Genomic DNA, 16,046 nt, shown 5'->3' on the forward strand with positions numbered 1-16,046 from the left:
CTGGAGTATAATACAGGATGTAACTCAGGATCAGTAGTGTAATGTATATACACAGTGACTGCACCAGCAGAATAGTGAGTGCAGCTCTGGAGTATAATACAGGATGTAACTCAGGATTAGTAGTGTAATGTATATACACAGTGACTGCACCAGCAGAATAGTGAGTGCAGCTCTGGAGTATAATACAGGAGGCAACTCAGGATCAGTAATGTAATGTATGTACACAGTGACTGCACCAGCAGAATAGTGAGTGCAGCTCTGGAGTATAATACAGGATGTAACTCCGGATCAGTAATGTAATGTATGTACACAGTGACTGCACCAGCAGAATAGTGAGTGCAGCTCTGGAGTATAATACAGGATGTAACTCAAGATCAGTAATGTAATGTATGTACACAGTGACTGCACCAGCAGAATAGTGAGTGCAGCTCTGGAGTATAATACAGGATGTAACTCAGGATCAGTAATGTAATGTATGTACACAGTGACTGCACCAGCAGAATAGTGAGTGCAGCTCTGGAGTATAATACAGGATGTAACTCAGGATCAGTAATGTAATATATGTACTCAGTGACTGCACCAGCAGAATAGTGAGTGCAGCTCTGGGGTATAATACAGGAGGTAACTCAGGATCAGTAATGTAATGTATTTACACAGTGACTGCACCAGCAGAATAGTGAGTGCAGCTCTGGGGTATAATACAGGATGTAACTCAGGATCAGTAATGTAATGTATGTACACAGTGACTGCACCAGCAGAATAGTGAGTGCAGCTCTGGAGTATAATACAGGATGTAACTCAGGATCAGTAATGTAATGTATGTACACAGTGACTCCACCAGCAGAATAGTGAGCACAGCTCTGGAGTATAATACAGGATGTAACTCAGGATCAGTAATGTAATGTATGTACACAGTGACTGCACCAGCAGAATAGTGAGTGCAGCTCTGGAGTATAATACAGGATGTAACTCAGGACCAGTAATGTAATGTATGTACACAGTGACTGCACCAGCAGAATAGTGAGTGCAGCTCTGGGGTATACTATTTGTTGCACACAGATATTCCAGACTCAGGTTTTGGGACCTGTAATTGCTGGATGAGTTCTTGTGTCTCTTTTCCTTATACATTGACAAGAAATGTTCACAATTACCTATGGACGTGTCCAGCACATAAAGACAAATAATAATGAAGTCTTACAGCTCAGTAGGAAGCGAGACTGTCTCCTTTCACAGTATGACTGTCTTCTGTCTGTCTGGTCTGGGTCACGGTGACTTGTGGGTGACCGTCTCATGTGGCTGCGACTCTCGGCCTCCTGGCTGGGTGGTCTTGCTGGACTGGACTCTGCACCATCTGTCAGTTTGTTCCTGAAAGGGTGAAAAGACTCAGTGAGGCCTCAGTAGCCGGGGGACGTAGGGAGTGGAGGCTGCGGGGACACAATTGAAGGGCAAGTGCGAAAAATTCCTTTAAATGGAGCAAACAAAGAGTCTGTTCTGCGAACAGTAAGACAAGGAAACATAATGAACAAATCCTTCAAATACAGAAAACTCCCCCACATCAGACCTGTGGATGGAGGTCTGACATGTGGCGAGATGTAGTATGAGAGGTTCATCTGTGGAAGGTAAGAACCAGCAAACTCCGCAGTGTGACAGCACCATCCTCTCTTATCTGTCTGCATCTATAGCTGCTCTATCAGGCATCTCTTTAGACTGACCACAGACATTAAATAAAACCGTCCGACAGACTGAGGAGAAAAGGTGGGACCGTCAGATGGGGGGAGCAACGGGGACCGTCTGCCAGACAGAGGGGAAAGGAAGGGAGCGTCCTCCAGACGGGGGGGAAAAGAAAGGTGCGTCAGCCAGACGGAGAGGAAAAGAAAGGAGCATCAGCCAGACGGAGGGGAAAAGAAAGGAGTGTCCGCCACATGGAGGGGAAAAAAAGGGAGCGTCCGCCAGACGGAGGAGAAAAGAAAGGAGCGTCCGCCAAACGGAGAGGAAAAGAAAGGAGCGTCAGCCAGACGGAGGGGAAAAGAAAGGAGTGTCCGCCACATGGAGGGGAAAAGAAGGGAGCGTCCGCCAGACGGAGGAGAAAAGAAAGGAGCGTCCGCCAGACGGAGGAGAAAAGTAGGGAGCATCCTCCAGACGGAGGGGAAAAGAAAGGAGTGTCCGCCACATGGAGGGGAAAAGAAGGGAGCGTCCGCCAGACAGAGGAGAAAAGAAGGGAGCGTCCGCCAGACGGAGGGGAAAAGAAAGGAGCGTCCGCCATATGGAGGGGAAAGGAAGGGAGCGTCCTCCAGACGGGGGGGAAAAGAAAGGAGCGTCAGCCAGACGGAGAGGAAAAGAAAGGAGCATCAGCCAGACGGAGGGGAAAAGAAAGGAGTGTCCGCCACATGGAGGGGAAAAAAAGGGAGCGTCCGCCAGACGGAGGAGAAAAGAAAGGAGCGTCCGCCAAACGGAGAGGAAAAGAAAGGAGCGTCGGCCAGACGGAGGGGAAAAGAAAGGAGTGTCCGCCACATGGAGGGGAAAAGAAGGGAGCGTCCGCCAGACGGAGGAGAAAAGAAAGGAGCGTCCGCCAGACGGAGGAGAAAAGTAGGGAGCATCCTCCAGACGGAGGGGAAAAGAAAGGAGTGTCCGCCACATGGAGGGGAAAAGAAGGGAGCGTCCGCCAGACAGAGGAGAAAAGAAGGGAGCGTCCGCCAGACGGAGGGGAAAAGAAAGGAGCGTCCGCCATATGGAGGGGAAAAGAAGGGAGCGTCTGCCAGAAGGAGGGGAAAAGAAGGGAGCGTCTGCCAGACGGAGGGGAAAAGAAAGGAGCGTCCGCCACATGGAGGGGAAAAGAAGGGAGCGTCCGCCAGACAGAGGAGAAAAGAAGGGAGCGTCCGCCAGACAGAGGACTGATCACTTGTACGACCTTGTTTTGGTCTAACATTATACTCATTCACGCCCCTGTCTAGAGGTTGTCAGATGTTTCAGCGACCGCGGGGCGTAAATTAACAATTCATAATATCACCTAATTGACGGGTGCGATTCAGCAGATCTTTTTTTGACAGATTCCCTAAAGAAAGTAACCAATTAATGGTCGGCACCTCATTGGACCCCGCTATATTTGGAAAGTGATCCCCCTTCAGCATGAGCTACTAGATATGGAACCCAGAGCCGAGTTTTCATTTACCTGAGCCACGAGGGGTCCGTGTCCACCGGGGCCGGCTGGTGAAGTCCCGTCACCCCAGCACTGTTGCATCTCCGTTCCCTTCTACCAGATTTTCCTATAGATTGAGAACACAGTTTGTGATGGTGTCAGTGAAGCACACAACACTACAACCCCCATCATGTGATACTCCATCCACCATCATGCACTGCTCGTATATATCTCATGCCATCATGTATATAGAAGAATCACACGCTATGCCAGGTTAGTTGCCCTGGCCGCCTGTATACGCACCCTCCTGGCCAGCAGACGCCCCTCGTTCTCTCAGCGTGATCTTGGTGGACAGCGACTTGCCGATCCTGGCAGTGAAGTTGTTCCTCCGCTGAGTGAGCTGTAGTTTGGAGATGAGCTCCGTGGCCGAGAACCTCCATCTCTCCTGTTCCACTTTACCGGGGGGCGACGTCACCTCCGGGACCTCTCTCACCTCAGCCGCTGGAGGACTGGGATCTTCATGTTCAGAAAACACGGAGTCCTCCACACCTGATGGAGAAGGTAGGGAGCTGCTGGGATCGGGGAGGTACAAACGCAGTTTACGCCCTGTAGGGAATAAGTTTGGTGGTTCTGTCAGCTGCCTGATGTATTGACATGAGTGTAAAAGACACAAAGTGGCTGCAGACTAGTCAGATGCTCTATAGTGAGGCTGCAGACTAGTCGGATGCTCTATAGTGAGGCTGCAGACTAGTCAGATGCTCTATAGTGAGGCTGCAGACTAGTCAGATGCTCTATAGTGAGGCTGCAGACTAGTCAGATGCTCTATAGTGAGGCTGCAGACTAGTCAGATGCTCTATAGTGAGGCTGCAGACTAGTCAGATGCTCTATAGTGAGGCTGCAGACTAGTCAGATGCTCTATAGTGAGGCTGCAGACTAGTCAGATGCTCCATAGTGAGGCTGCAGACTAGTCAGATGCTCCATAGTGAGGCTGCAGACTAGTCAGATGCTCTATAGTGAGGCTGCAGACTAGTCAGATGCTCCATAGTGAGGCTGCAGACTAGTCAGATGCTCCATAGTGAGGCTGCAGACTAGTCAGATGCTCCATAGTGAGGCTGCAGACTAGTCAGATGCTCTATAGAGAGGCTGCAGACTAGTCAGATGCTCCATAGTGAGGCTGCAGACTAGTCAGATGCTCTATAGTGAGGAAGACCACCGCTATACAGAACAGCACAGGGATTGGACATGCACATTAGTCCACAACCCCTGAACTACGCAGCTAACGCTATATACATTGACGAGACAGTCACTGCCGACTAGGAGAGCGACAATTTACAGAATTGAATGTATGTAACATCCCGAGTCCTACACACGACACGTGGTCGGTGTATGATAGTGGGGGGAGCACGTCTGATCAAGAAACTTGGGGCTTCTTGGACTTCAGACATATTAGATTAAAGTCTTGCAAACTCACTACTTATAACAGGAGCAGCCGGCCATCTTATGTGTATGGGGGCTTCCAACTCTCCTCCACCCTTTAGTCCTCCCTGGAGATTTGCAGCTGCTATAGTGGTCTGGAGGGGGACAAAGGAGACTGCGGGACGACCGAGGGGTTTACAGGGGTCTGGAAGGCGGAGAAAAAGGACAGAAGAGTTTACAGGGGTCTGGGAGGCGGAGAAGAAGGACAGAAGAGTTTACAGGGGTATGGGAGGAGAAGAAGGACAGAAGAGTTTACAGGGGTCTGGGAGGCGGAGAAGAAGGACAGAAGAGTTTACAGGGGTATGGGAGGAGAAGAAGGACAGAAGAGTTTACAGGGGTCTGGGAGGCGGAGAAGAAGGACAGAAGAGTTTACAGGGGTCTGGGAGGAGAAGAAGGACAGAAGAGTTTACAGGGGTATGGGAGGAGAAGAAGGACAGAAGAGTTTACAGGGGTCTGGGAGGAGAAGAAGGACAGAAGAGTTTACAGGGGTCTGGGAGGAGTAGAAAAAGGACAGAGGAGTTTACAGGGGTCTGGAAGGAGGAGAAGGACAGAGGAGTTTATAGGGGTCTGGGAGGAGGAGAACAAGGACAGAGGAGTTTACAGGGGTCTGGGAAGCGGAGAAGAAGGACAGAAGAGTTTACAGGGGTCTGGGAGGCGGAGAAGAAGGACAGAAGAGTTTACAGGGGTCTGGGAGGAGAAGAAGGACAGAAGAGTTTACAGGGGTCTGGGAGGAGTAGAAAAAGGACAGAGGAGTTTACAGGGGTCTGGAAGGAGGAGAAGGACAGAGGAGTTTATAGGGGTCTGGGAGGAGGAGAACAAGGACAGAGGAGTTTACAGGGGTCTGGAAGGAGGAGAAGGACAGAGGAGTTTATAGGGGTCTGGGAGGAGGAGAACAAGGACAGAGGAGTTTACAGGGGTCTGGAAGTAGGAGGAAAAGGACAGGAGTGTGGAAGAGAGGCAGAGGTGTCTAGACGGAGAACAGAGGAGGGTGGAAGGAGGACAAAATAATAATAATCTTTTTATTTATATAGCGCCAACATATTTCGGAGGGCATTAGGCTATGTGCACACACGTTGTGTTTTTCTCCACCAAAATCTGCATGAAATCTGCTGACAACTTTTCTCTGGCAGGAGATTAGCTGCGTCAAAAACACAGGGTTAGCTGCATTTTTTGTTGCGTTTTTGCAGTGTTTTTTAACTGTCCTTCCGTCTCTATTTAGTAATGCACATAAAGTTCTGTGAAAAAAAAAGACTTCCATTCTATTTTGCCATCAAAAACGTTGCAAATACGCAGCAAAATACGCAGGTGAGTTTTTTGGTGCGTATTTGTAGCATTTTTTCATTCCCCCATTGCTTCCTATGGGTGAAAAAACACTGAAAAAATGCTGAAAAAGCACTGAAAGAAGTGACATGGGAACAGTGATTTCTAGTTTCTCATAGACTTTGCTGATACTGGAAGACGCAGCTGAAAATTTGAATAAAAATCTGCAGCAAAACACGTGTGTGCACATACCCTTACAATTTACAGACATTACAGGCACTGTCCCCATTGGCGCTCACAATCTAGATTCCCTATCAGTCTTTGGAAGGAAACCGGAGAATCCGGAGGAAACCCAGGCAAACACGGGGAGAACATACAAACCCCTTGCAGATGTCGTCCTTGGTGGGATTTGAACCCAGGACCCCCAGCCCTGCAAGGCTGCAGTGCTAACCACTGAGCCACCGTGCCGACCGGAAAAGGGTGGCGTGGGTAAACATGTCTGGTGGAGACAGAAGACTTTAAATGGGACAGAGGAGTCTGAAGAGACTAGATGAGGACAGAGGTGTGGAGGGAACAGAAGTGTCTGGAGGCGACAGTAACTGGGTGGGTGACCGAGGTGTCTGGGGGGAACAGAAGTGTCTGGAGGCGACAGTAACTGGGTGGGTGACCGAGGTGTCTGGGGGGAACAGAAGTGTCTGGAGGCGACAGTAACTGGGTGGGTGACCGAGGTGTCTGGAGGCGACAGTAACTGGGTGTGTGACCGAGGTGTCTGGGGGGAACAGAAGTGTCTGGAGGCGACAGTAACTGGGTGGGTGACCGAGGTGTCTGGGGGGAACAGAAGTGTCTGGAGGCGACAGTAACTGGGTGTGTGACCGAGGTGTCTGGGGGGAACAGAAGTGTCTGGAGGTGACAGTAACTGGGTGGGTGACCGAGGTGTCTGGGGGGAACAGAAGTGTCTGGAGGTGACAGTAACTGGGTGGGTGACCGAGGTGTCTGGGGGGAACAGAAGTGTCTGGAGGTGACAGTAACTGGGTGGGTGACCGAGGTGTCTGGGGGGGAACAGAAGTGTCTGGAGGCGACAGTAACTGGGTGGGTGACCGAGGTGTCTGGAGGCGACAGTAACTGGGTGTGTGACCGAGGTGTCTGGGGGGAACAGAAGTGTCTGGAGGCGACAGTAACTGGGTGGGTGACCGAGGTGTCTGGGGGGAACAGAAGTGTCTGGAGGTGACAGTAACTGGGTGGGTGACCGAGGTGTCTGGAGGGAACAGAAGTGTCTGGAGGCGACAGTAACTGGGTGGGTGACCGAGGTGTCTGGAGGCGACAGTAACTGGGTGGGTGACCGAGGTGTCTGGGGGGAACAGAAGTGTCTGGAGGTGACAGTAACTGGGTGGGTGACCGAGGTGTCTGGGGGGAACAGAAGTGTCTGGAGGTGACAGTAACTGGGTGGGTGACCGAGGTGTCTGGGGGGAACAGAAGTGTCTGGAGGCGACAGTAATTGGGTGGGTGACCGAGATGTCTGGGGGGAACAGAAGTGTTTGGAGGCGACAGTAACTGGGTGGGTGACCGAGGTGTCTGGGGGGAACAGAAGTGTCTGGAGGCGACAGTAACTGGGTGGGTGACCGAGGTGTCTGGAGGCGACAGTAACTGGGTGGGTGACCGAGGTGTCTGGGGGGAACAGAAGTGTCTGGAGGCGACAGTAACTGGGTGGGTGACCGAGGTGTCTGGGGGGAACAGAAGTGTCTGGAGGTGACAGTAACTGGGTGGGTGACCGAGGTGTCTGGAGGGAACAGAAGTGTCTGGAGGCGACAGTAACTGGGTGGGTGACCGAGGTGTCTGGAGGCGACAGTAACTGGGTGGGTGACCGAGGTGTCTGGGGGGAACAGAAGTGTCTGGAGGTGACAGTAACTGGGTGGGTGACCGAGGTGTCTGGGGGGAACAGAAGTGTCTGGAGGTGACAGTAACTGGGTGGGTGACCGAGGTGTCTGGGGGGAACAGAAGTGTCTGGAGGCGACAGTAATTGGGTGGGTGACCGAGATGTCTGGGGGGAACAGAAGTGTTTGGAGGCGACAGTAACTGGGTGGGTGACCGAGGTGTCTGGGGGGAACAGAAGTGTCTGGAGGCGACAGTAACTGGGTGGGTGACCGAGGTGTCTGGAGGCGACAGTAACTGGGTGGGTGACCGAGGTGTCTGGGGGGAACAGAAGTGTCTGGAGGTGACAGTAACTGGGTGGGTGACCGAGGTGTCTGGGGGGAACAGAAGTGTCTGGAGGCGACAGTAACTGGGTGGGTGACCGAGGTGTCTGGAGGCGACAGTAACTGGGTGGGTGACCGAGGTGTCTGGGGGGAACAGAAGTGTCTGGAGGTGACAGTAACTGGGTGGGTGACCGAGGTGTCTGGGGGGAACAGAAGTGTCTGGAGGCGACAGTAATTGGGTGGGTGACCGAGATGTCTGGGGGGAACAGAAGTGTTTGGAGGCGACAGTAACTGGGTGGGTGACCGAGGTGTCTGGAGGCGACAGTAACTGGGTGGGTGACCGAGGTGTCTGGGGGGAACAGAAGTGTCTGGAGGCGACAGTAACTGGGTGGGTGACCGAGGTGTCTGGGGGGAACAGAAGTGTCTGGAGGTGACAGTAACTGGGTGGGTGACCGAGGTGTCTGGGGGGAACAGAAGTGTCTGGAGGCGACAGTAACTCGGTGGGTGACCGAGGTGTCTGGGGGGAACAGAAGTGTCTGGAGGCGACAGTAATTGGGTGGGTGACCGAGGTGTCTGGAGGCGACAGTAACTGGGTGGGTGACCGAGGTGTCTGGAGGCGACAGTAACTGGGTGGGTGACCGAGGTGTCTGGGGGAAACAGAAGTGTCTGGCAGCTGCTTTCTTCTCTTATTATACTTCCTTTGCTGCAGATTATTTGCTTTCAACCCCATTGCCTCTTATAAGAGTAGAGGAGGCTAGAAAAGAAGCTTTGTCGAGGAGTCTTAACAGGCACGAGATTTATTAATAGAATGTACCAAATATTTTGGCACAAACTATTGGTGGAAAGTCAGCCATCTGAGCGGTATCGTATGTATATGTGTCCATCAGATCAGTGACACATATTTAGGGGGATCTGTCAGTATACGGTGGTGGATCACTTACAGGCTGATTTGGCTCTGTCTGAACTGTGCGATGTTCTGCAGAGAGGTCGGAGACTCTCCTGGATGGGGACAGATGGAGTTTCGGGATGGTCACTTTCACCCTCCGTGCTGGTCTTCCTCCCGTCCTGTAGGGTGAGGTCCTCTAAGAGATGATGTTGGTCTCTGTATGGGCTCTGGGGCTCCATGACTTGGTCTACACCTTTGCTGTGGAAGCCCATGATCCAGTGATCCGGTATGTGGTTTGTGATCCCGGTGCTGAGAGGACTCTGCACAGCGCTGAACCCAAACTGTCTCTCAGTGCAAAGAGGGGGAACAGCACCGAAAGCCAAACTCTCCTGCTGGTACATCACCACCCGGTGCCTCTCTCTGGGGGGAGCGTCTCCAATGCCGGACACCATACTGCCTTCACGCCCATAGGGTATCGGGCTGTGGTGGGGCTGGAAGTCAGGGAGGGCTTGATAATCCATGGATATCGTGTTAGGGAGACCGGGCCTGTGGAAAAAAAAGACAAAATCAGGCCCTGATATAGCGAGAAATATACACGGACCATATCTGGAGACCGGACGGTGCACAATGACCCAGACTGAGCGGGGATTTATCTCTCTACATCGTATCGACTCCTGGAGTCTACAATATGGAGTCAATCCCTGATGGCGTGTCGTATCATACAGCTGGGGGATTACTGTGCAGACCAGGGGTGCACAAATGAAACTCTGTGCAGCCCCCCCAATGCCGTTCTCTGCGGCCCCCCAGTGCCGGTCTCTGGTGGTTGTGTAGGCACCGATGGTGCCAGCAATCAGCTATGGTCAGTGACCGATGTGCCGGACAACAAGTGTAATGTTCAGGATGTGGCAGCAGTATAGCGAGGGTGCTCTTCAGGATATAGGGCTATACAATGTGGTGGAAATTCAGTGATACCGCCGGCTGGACATACAGCAGTAACCCATGTGCCGTCTGCCACGTCCATATTCTGCCATGGTCTGTATTGCGACATCAGGGCCCAGAATGCAGCTCTGCTCGTTATATACATGGGAAGGATCCGGCATCTGCCCCGAGTGTAAATGATGAAATTCTTCATCTCAGATTATACGAACTAGCACCGTCACTGCCTGGACCTGCACAGCCCCGAGCGGATACCGCCGCGCAACCGTCAGACGCAATTACCATTACAAGTCAGCCGCGTCTGGGTGTATTACGAGTACAAGATCAGCTGTTACCCACTCCCAGAGGCGTCATCATTCAGGCTGCACCCAGGAACATCATCCAGTGCCCAAATATTTCATCGTGTTTCCCAGGTGGGCCGCCGCGCGTCCCACGCCCCCAGGTGGGCCGCCGGGCGCCCCACGCCCCCAGGTGGGCCGCCGGGCGCCCCACGCCCCCAGGTGGGCCGCCGCGCGTCCCACGCCCCCAGGTGGGCCGCCGCGCGTCCCACGCCCCCAGGTGGGCCGCCGCGCGCCCCACGCCCCCAGGTGGGCCGCCGCGCGCCCCACGCCCCCAGGTGGGCCGCCGCGCGCCCCACGCCCCCAGGTGGGCCGCCGCGCGCCCCACGCCCCCAGGTGGGCCGCCGCGCCTCCCACGCCCCCAGGTGGGCCACCGCGAGTCCCACACACCCAGGTGGGCCACCGCGCGTCCCACACACCCAGGTGGGCCACCGCGCGCCTCACACCAGATTTCCCCGTTACTGAAAAGGGAGATGACAGTTTGTGCTTGTAAAGTTCTATAGAGGGGAAGGGGGAGGAGCTAGAGGCACCACTGACATTCTACTGCAAGTTCTCCAGAAAATTCAGTGAGTTTTCCATAGAACTTCACGAGCACCAACTGTAGTAATAGGAAAATCTGTTTCTATTGAAGACAGATTGTACTCGTGAATTGAGAATGAAAGATCAGCCCTGGAGAATAAAGAGGCACAATTTCCTGATACAAAGTTTCTTATTTTCACAAGTACTAATGGTTTATGAAAATAAATTAAAACTACTGTTACTCTTAACTCTAAATTGTTATGAACAATGATCAGATGGGTATTGCAAACAATTTCAAAGTCAATCCTTGCCATGAAAATTAACTTAAACCCAAAAAAAAACATTTCCATTGAATTTCAGCCCTGCCACAAAATGACCTGCTTACAGCGATCTTCTCGTTAGCGCTGGAAAAAGTGTTAACAAGGACAAGGCAGCTGGCGTCACTCTGCCATCCTGATTGAACTATAAGAGCAGACTGGTGGCTTTAAAAGGTGACCGGTGCTTGAAATCGTTGTCTTCTGCGAACCATGGTTACCTCTAAAGAAACATGTGCAATCATCATTGCTGTGCATCAAAACAGCTTTACAGGCAAGGACATTGCTGCTTGTAAGAAAATCAACCATTTATCAGATCATCAAAAAACGTCAGCGAGAGAATTAATTGCAGAAGGCTTCAGGGCATCCAAGAAAGCCTAGGAAGTGCCAGGACCGTCTCCAAAAGAGGATTCAGCTACGTGATTGGTTCAGCCCCAGGAATCGCAGTGGGCAGGCATTAGTGCCTCTGCCCGCACAGTGAGGTGAACACTTGTGGAGGCGGCCTGGTGTCAAGAAGGGCAGCAAAGAAGCCACTTATCTACAAAAAAACATCAAGGACAGATTGATATTCTGCAGGAAGTACAGGGATTTAACTGCAGAGGACGGTGGTAACATTGTATTCTCTGATGAACAATGCTTCTTCCAGCGTGATGGAGACCGTGCAAAAGTGAGAACCAAGTGGTTCAGTGAGCAAAACATGGACATTTTGTGTCCACGGCAGGAAACTTTCCAGATCTCAGTCCTCTTTAGAATCTGTGGTCAATACTCAAAAATCGACAAACAAAAACTCAGAAATTGTAATAACTCAGAGCCCTGATGAGACAAGAACGGGCGGCCACCAGCCAGGATCTGCCCAGAAGCCGATGTCCAGCTGCCAGGGAAAGGGCAGGAGCGTGGAGGAATAAGGGGCAGGAGCGTGGAGAAATAAGGGGCAGGAGCGTGGAGAAATAAGGGGCAGGAGCGTGGAGGAATAAGGGGCAGGAGCGTGGAGGAATAAGGGGCAGGAGCGTGGAGAAATAAGGGGCAGGAGCGTGGAGAAATAAGGGGCAGGAGCGTGGAGGAATAAGGGGCAGGAGCGTGAAGAATAAGGGGCAGGAGCGTGGAGGAATAAGGGGCAGGAGCGTGGAGAAATAAGGGGCAGGAGCGTGGAGAAATAAGGGGCAGGAGCGTGGAGGAATAAGGGGCAGGAGCGTGGAGGAATAAGGGGCAGGAGCGTGGAGGAATAAGGGGCAGGAGCGTGGAGGAATAAGGGGCAGGAGCGTGGAGGAATAAGGGGCAGGAGCGTGGAGGAATAAGGGGCAGGAGCGTGGAGGAAAAAGGGGCAGGAGCGCGGAGAAATAAGGGGCAAGAGCGTGGAGAATAAGGGGCAGGAGAGTGGAGAAATAAGGGGCAGGAGAGTGGAGAAATAAGGGGCAGGAGCGTGGAGAAATAAGGGGCAGGAGCGTGGAGGATAAGGGGCAGGAGCGTGGAGGAATAAGGGGCAGGAGCGTGGAGGAATAAGGGGCAGGAGCGTGGAGGAATAAGGGGCAGGAGCGTGGAGGAATAAGGGGCAGGAGCGTGGAGGAATAAGGGGCAGGAGCGTGGAGGAATAAGGGGCAGGAGCGTGGAGGAATAAGGGGCAGGAGCGTGGAGGAATAAGGGGCAGGAGCGTGGAGAATAAGGGGCAGGAGCGTGGAGAATAAGGGGCAGGAGCGTGGAGGAATAAGGGGCAGGAGCGTGGAGGAATAAGGGGCAGGAGCGTGGAGGAATAAGGGGCAGGAGCGTGGAGAATAAGGGGCAGGAGCGTGGAGAATAAGGGGCAGGAGCGTGGAGGATAAGGGGCAGGAGCGTGGAGAAATAAGGGGCAGGAGCGTGGAGAATAAGGGGCAGGAGCGTGGAGGATAAGGGGCAGGAGCGTGGAGGAATAAGGGGCAGGAGCGTGGAGGAATAAGGGGCAGGAGCGTGGAGGAATAAGGGGCAGGAGCGTGGAGGAATAAGGGGCAGGAGCGTGGAGGAATAAGGGGCAGGAGCGTGAAGAATAAGGGGCAGGAGCGTGGAGGAATAAGGGGCAGGAGCGTGAAGAATAAGGGGCAGGAGCGTGGAGGAATAAGGGGCAGGAGCGTGGAGGAAAAAGGGGCAGGAGCGCGGAGAAATAAGGGGCAAGAGCGTGGAGAATAAGGGGCAGGAGAGTGGAGAAATAAGGGGCAGGAGAGTGGAGAAATAAGGGGCAGGAGAGTGGAGAAATAAGGGGCAGGAGCGTGGAGAATAAGGGGCAGGAGCGTGGAGGATAAGGGGCAGGAGAGTGGAGGAATAAGGGGCAGGAGCGTGGAGGATAAGGGGCAGGAGCGTGGAGAAATAAGGGGCAGGAGCGTGGAGAATAAGGGGCAGGAGCGTGGAGGATAAGGGGCAGGAGCGTGGAGGAATAAGGGGCAGGAGCGTGGAGGAATAAGGGGCAGGAGCGTGGTGGAATAAGGGGCAGGAGCGTGGAGGAATAAGGGGCAGGAGCGTGGAGGAATAAGGGGCAGGAGCGTGGAGGAATAAGGGGCAGGAGCGTGGAGAAATAAGGGGCAGGAGCGTGGAGGAATAAGGGGCAGGAGCGTGGAGAAATAAGGGGCAGGAGCGTGGAGAAATAAGGGGCAGGAGCGTGGAGAAATAAGGGGCAAGAGCGTGGAGAATAAGGGGCAGGAGCGTGGAGAAATAAGGGGCAAGAGCGTGGAGAAATAAGGGGCAGGAGCGTGGAGAAATAAGGGGCAGGAGCGTGGAGAAATAAGGGGCAGGAGCGTGGAGAAATAAGGGGCAGGAGCGTGGAGGAATAAGGGGCAGGAGAGTGGAGGAATAAGGGGCAGGAGCGTGGAGGAATAAGGGGCAGGAGCGTGGAGGAATAAGGGGCAGGAGCGTGGAAGAATAAGGGGCAGGAGAGTGGAAGAATAAGGGGCAGGAGCGTGGAAGAATAAGGGGCAGGAGCGTGGAGGAATAAGGGGCAGGAGCGTGGAGGAATAAGGGGCAGGAGCGTGGAGAAATAAGAGGCAGGAGCGTGGAGAAATAAGAGGCAGGAGCGTGGAGAAATAAGAGGCAGGAGAGTGGAAGAATAAGGGGCAGGAGCGTGGAGGAATAAGAGGCAGGAGCGTGGAGGAATAAGGGGCAGGAGCGTGGAGGAATAAGGGGCAGGAGCGTGGAGGAATAAGGGGCAGGAGCGTGGAGGAATAAGGGGCAGGAACGTGGAGGATAAGGGGCAGGAGCGTGGAGGATAAGGCGCAGGAGCGTGGAGAAATAAGAGGCAGGAGCGTGGAGAAATAAGAGGCAGGAGTGTGGAGAATAAGGGGCAGGAGCGTGGAGAATAAGGGGCAGAAGCGTGGAGAATAAGGGGCAGGAGCATTGAGGAATAAGGGGCAGGAGCGTGGAGGATAAGGGGCAGGAGCGTGGAGGATAAGGGGCAGGAGCGTGGAGAATAAGGGGCAGGAGCGTGGAGAATAAGGGGCAGGAGCGTGGAGAATAAGGGGCAGAAGCGTGGAGAATAAGGGGCAGGAGCGTGGAGAAATAAGGGGCAGGAGCGTGGAGAAATAAGGGGCAGGAGCGTGGAGAAATAAGGGGCAGGAGCGTGGAGGAAAAAGGGGCAGGAGCGTGGAGGAAAAAGGGGCAGGAGCGTGGAGGAAAAAGGGGCAGGAGCGTGGAGGAAAAAGGGGCAGGAGCGTGGAGGAAAAAGGGGCAGGAGCGTGGAGAAAAAAGGGGCAAGAGCGTGGAGAATAAGGGGCAGGAGAGTGGAGAAATAAGGGGCAGGAGAGTGGAGAAATAAGGGGCAGGAGAGTGGAGAAATAAGGGGCAGGAGCGTGGAGGATAAGGGGCAGGAGCGTGGAGGATAAGGGGCAGGAGCGTGGAGGAATAAGGGGCAGGAGCGTGGAGGAATAAGGGGCAGGAGCGTGGAGGAATAAGGGGCAGGAGCGTGGAGAATAAGGGGCAGGAGCGTGGAGAATAAGGGGCAGGAGCGTGGAGGAATAAGGGGCAGGAGCGTGGAGGATAAGGGGCAGGAGCGTGGAGAATAAGGGGCAGGAGCGTGGAGAATAAGAGGCAGGAGCGTGGAGAAATAAGAGGCAGGAGCGTGGAGAAATAAGAGGCAGGAGCGTGGAGAATAAGGGGCAGGAGCGTGGAGAATAAGGGGCAGGAGCGTGGAGAATAAGGGGCAGGAGCGTTGAGGAATAAGGGGCAGGAGCGTGGAGGATAAGGGGCAGGAGCGTGGAGGATAAGGGGCAGGAGCGTGGAGGATAAGGGGCAGGAGCGTTGAGAATAAGGGGCAGGAGCGTGGAGGATAAGGGGCAGGAGCGTGGAGGATAAGGGGCAGGAGCGTGGAGAATAAGGGGCAGGAGCGTGGAGAATAAGGGGCAGGAGCGTGGAGAATAAGGGGCAGGAGCGTGGAGGAATAAGGGGCAGGAGCGTGGAGGATAAGGGGCAGGAGCGTGGAGGATAAGGGGCAGGAGCGTGAAGGATAAGGGGCAGGAGCGTGGAGAATAAGGGGCAGGAGCGTGGAGGATAAGGGGCAGGAGCGTGGAGGATAAGGGGCAGGAGCGTGGAGGATAAGGGGCAGGAGCGTGGAGGATAAGGGGCAGGAGTGTGGAGAATAAGGGGCAACGCTGCCGGGAATATTGAGGGGTCACAGAAACTTCAAGGATTTGTCAATAAAATGTAACAACTTCTGGAATGTTTACAATTGTACATCAGTAACCATAGAAACAGCAACTAAGACTATGTGCCCACGTTGCATAAATGAAGCAGAAAATTTCTGCTTCATTTCTGCAAGTCCTCTCCCAGAAAAACGCATGCGGAATTCCGCACGCGTTTATCGCGCATTTTTCGCGCGTTTATCACGCGTTTTCCACATGCGGAATTGCCTTGCGTTTTTTATGCATTGGACAAAGGCAATTCTGCTTGCGGAAACGCAAAATTAATTGACATGCTGCGGATTTTTGAACGCAGCATAAACGCTGCGGAAAAATCCGCATCAAAAACGCTTGACAA

At 53.4% G+C, this 16,046-nt stretch overlaps 1 protein-coding gene across 2 annotated transcripts in view; it reads right to left on the reverse strand.

Annotated features, from left to right (window-relative positions):
- ARHGEF19 (Rho guanine nucleotide exchange factor 19) overlaps positions 1 to 16,046 on the reverse strand; it is a 112,064-nt gene that overhangs the window by 58,699 nt on the left and 37,319 nt on the right. Inside the window, exons 2-5 of one of the 2 annotated variants that reach the window (XM_073656133.1) lie at positions 9,006 to 9,496; positions 3,440 to 3,685; positions 3,170 to 3,263; positions 1,199 to 1,365 (exon numbers count right to left, since the gene is read on the reverse strand). In XM_073656133.1, coding sequence (XP_073512234.1) covers positions 1,199 to 1,365; positions 3,170 to 3,263; positions 3,440 to 3,685; positions 9,006 to 9,496 — 998 coding nt within the window. Of the gene's footprint in view, positions 1 to 1,198; positions 1,366 to 3,169; positions 3,264 to 3,439; positions 3,743 to 9,005; positions 9,497 to 16,046 lie in introns of both variants that reach the window. The other variant, XM_073656132.1, reaches the window with a different exon arrangement.

The sequence above is a fragment of the Phyllobates terribilis genome, unplaced genomic scaffold (genome assembly GCF_046119375.1).
Source record: "Phyllobates terribilis strain yellow unplaced genomic scaffold, ASM4611937v1 Scaffold_12__6_contigs__length_324123572, whole genome shotgun sequence".
Classification (NCBI taxonomy): Eukaryota; Metazoa; Chordata; class Amphibia; order Anura; family Dendrobatidae; genus Phyllobates; species Phyllobates terribilis.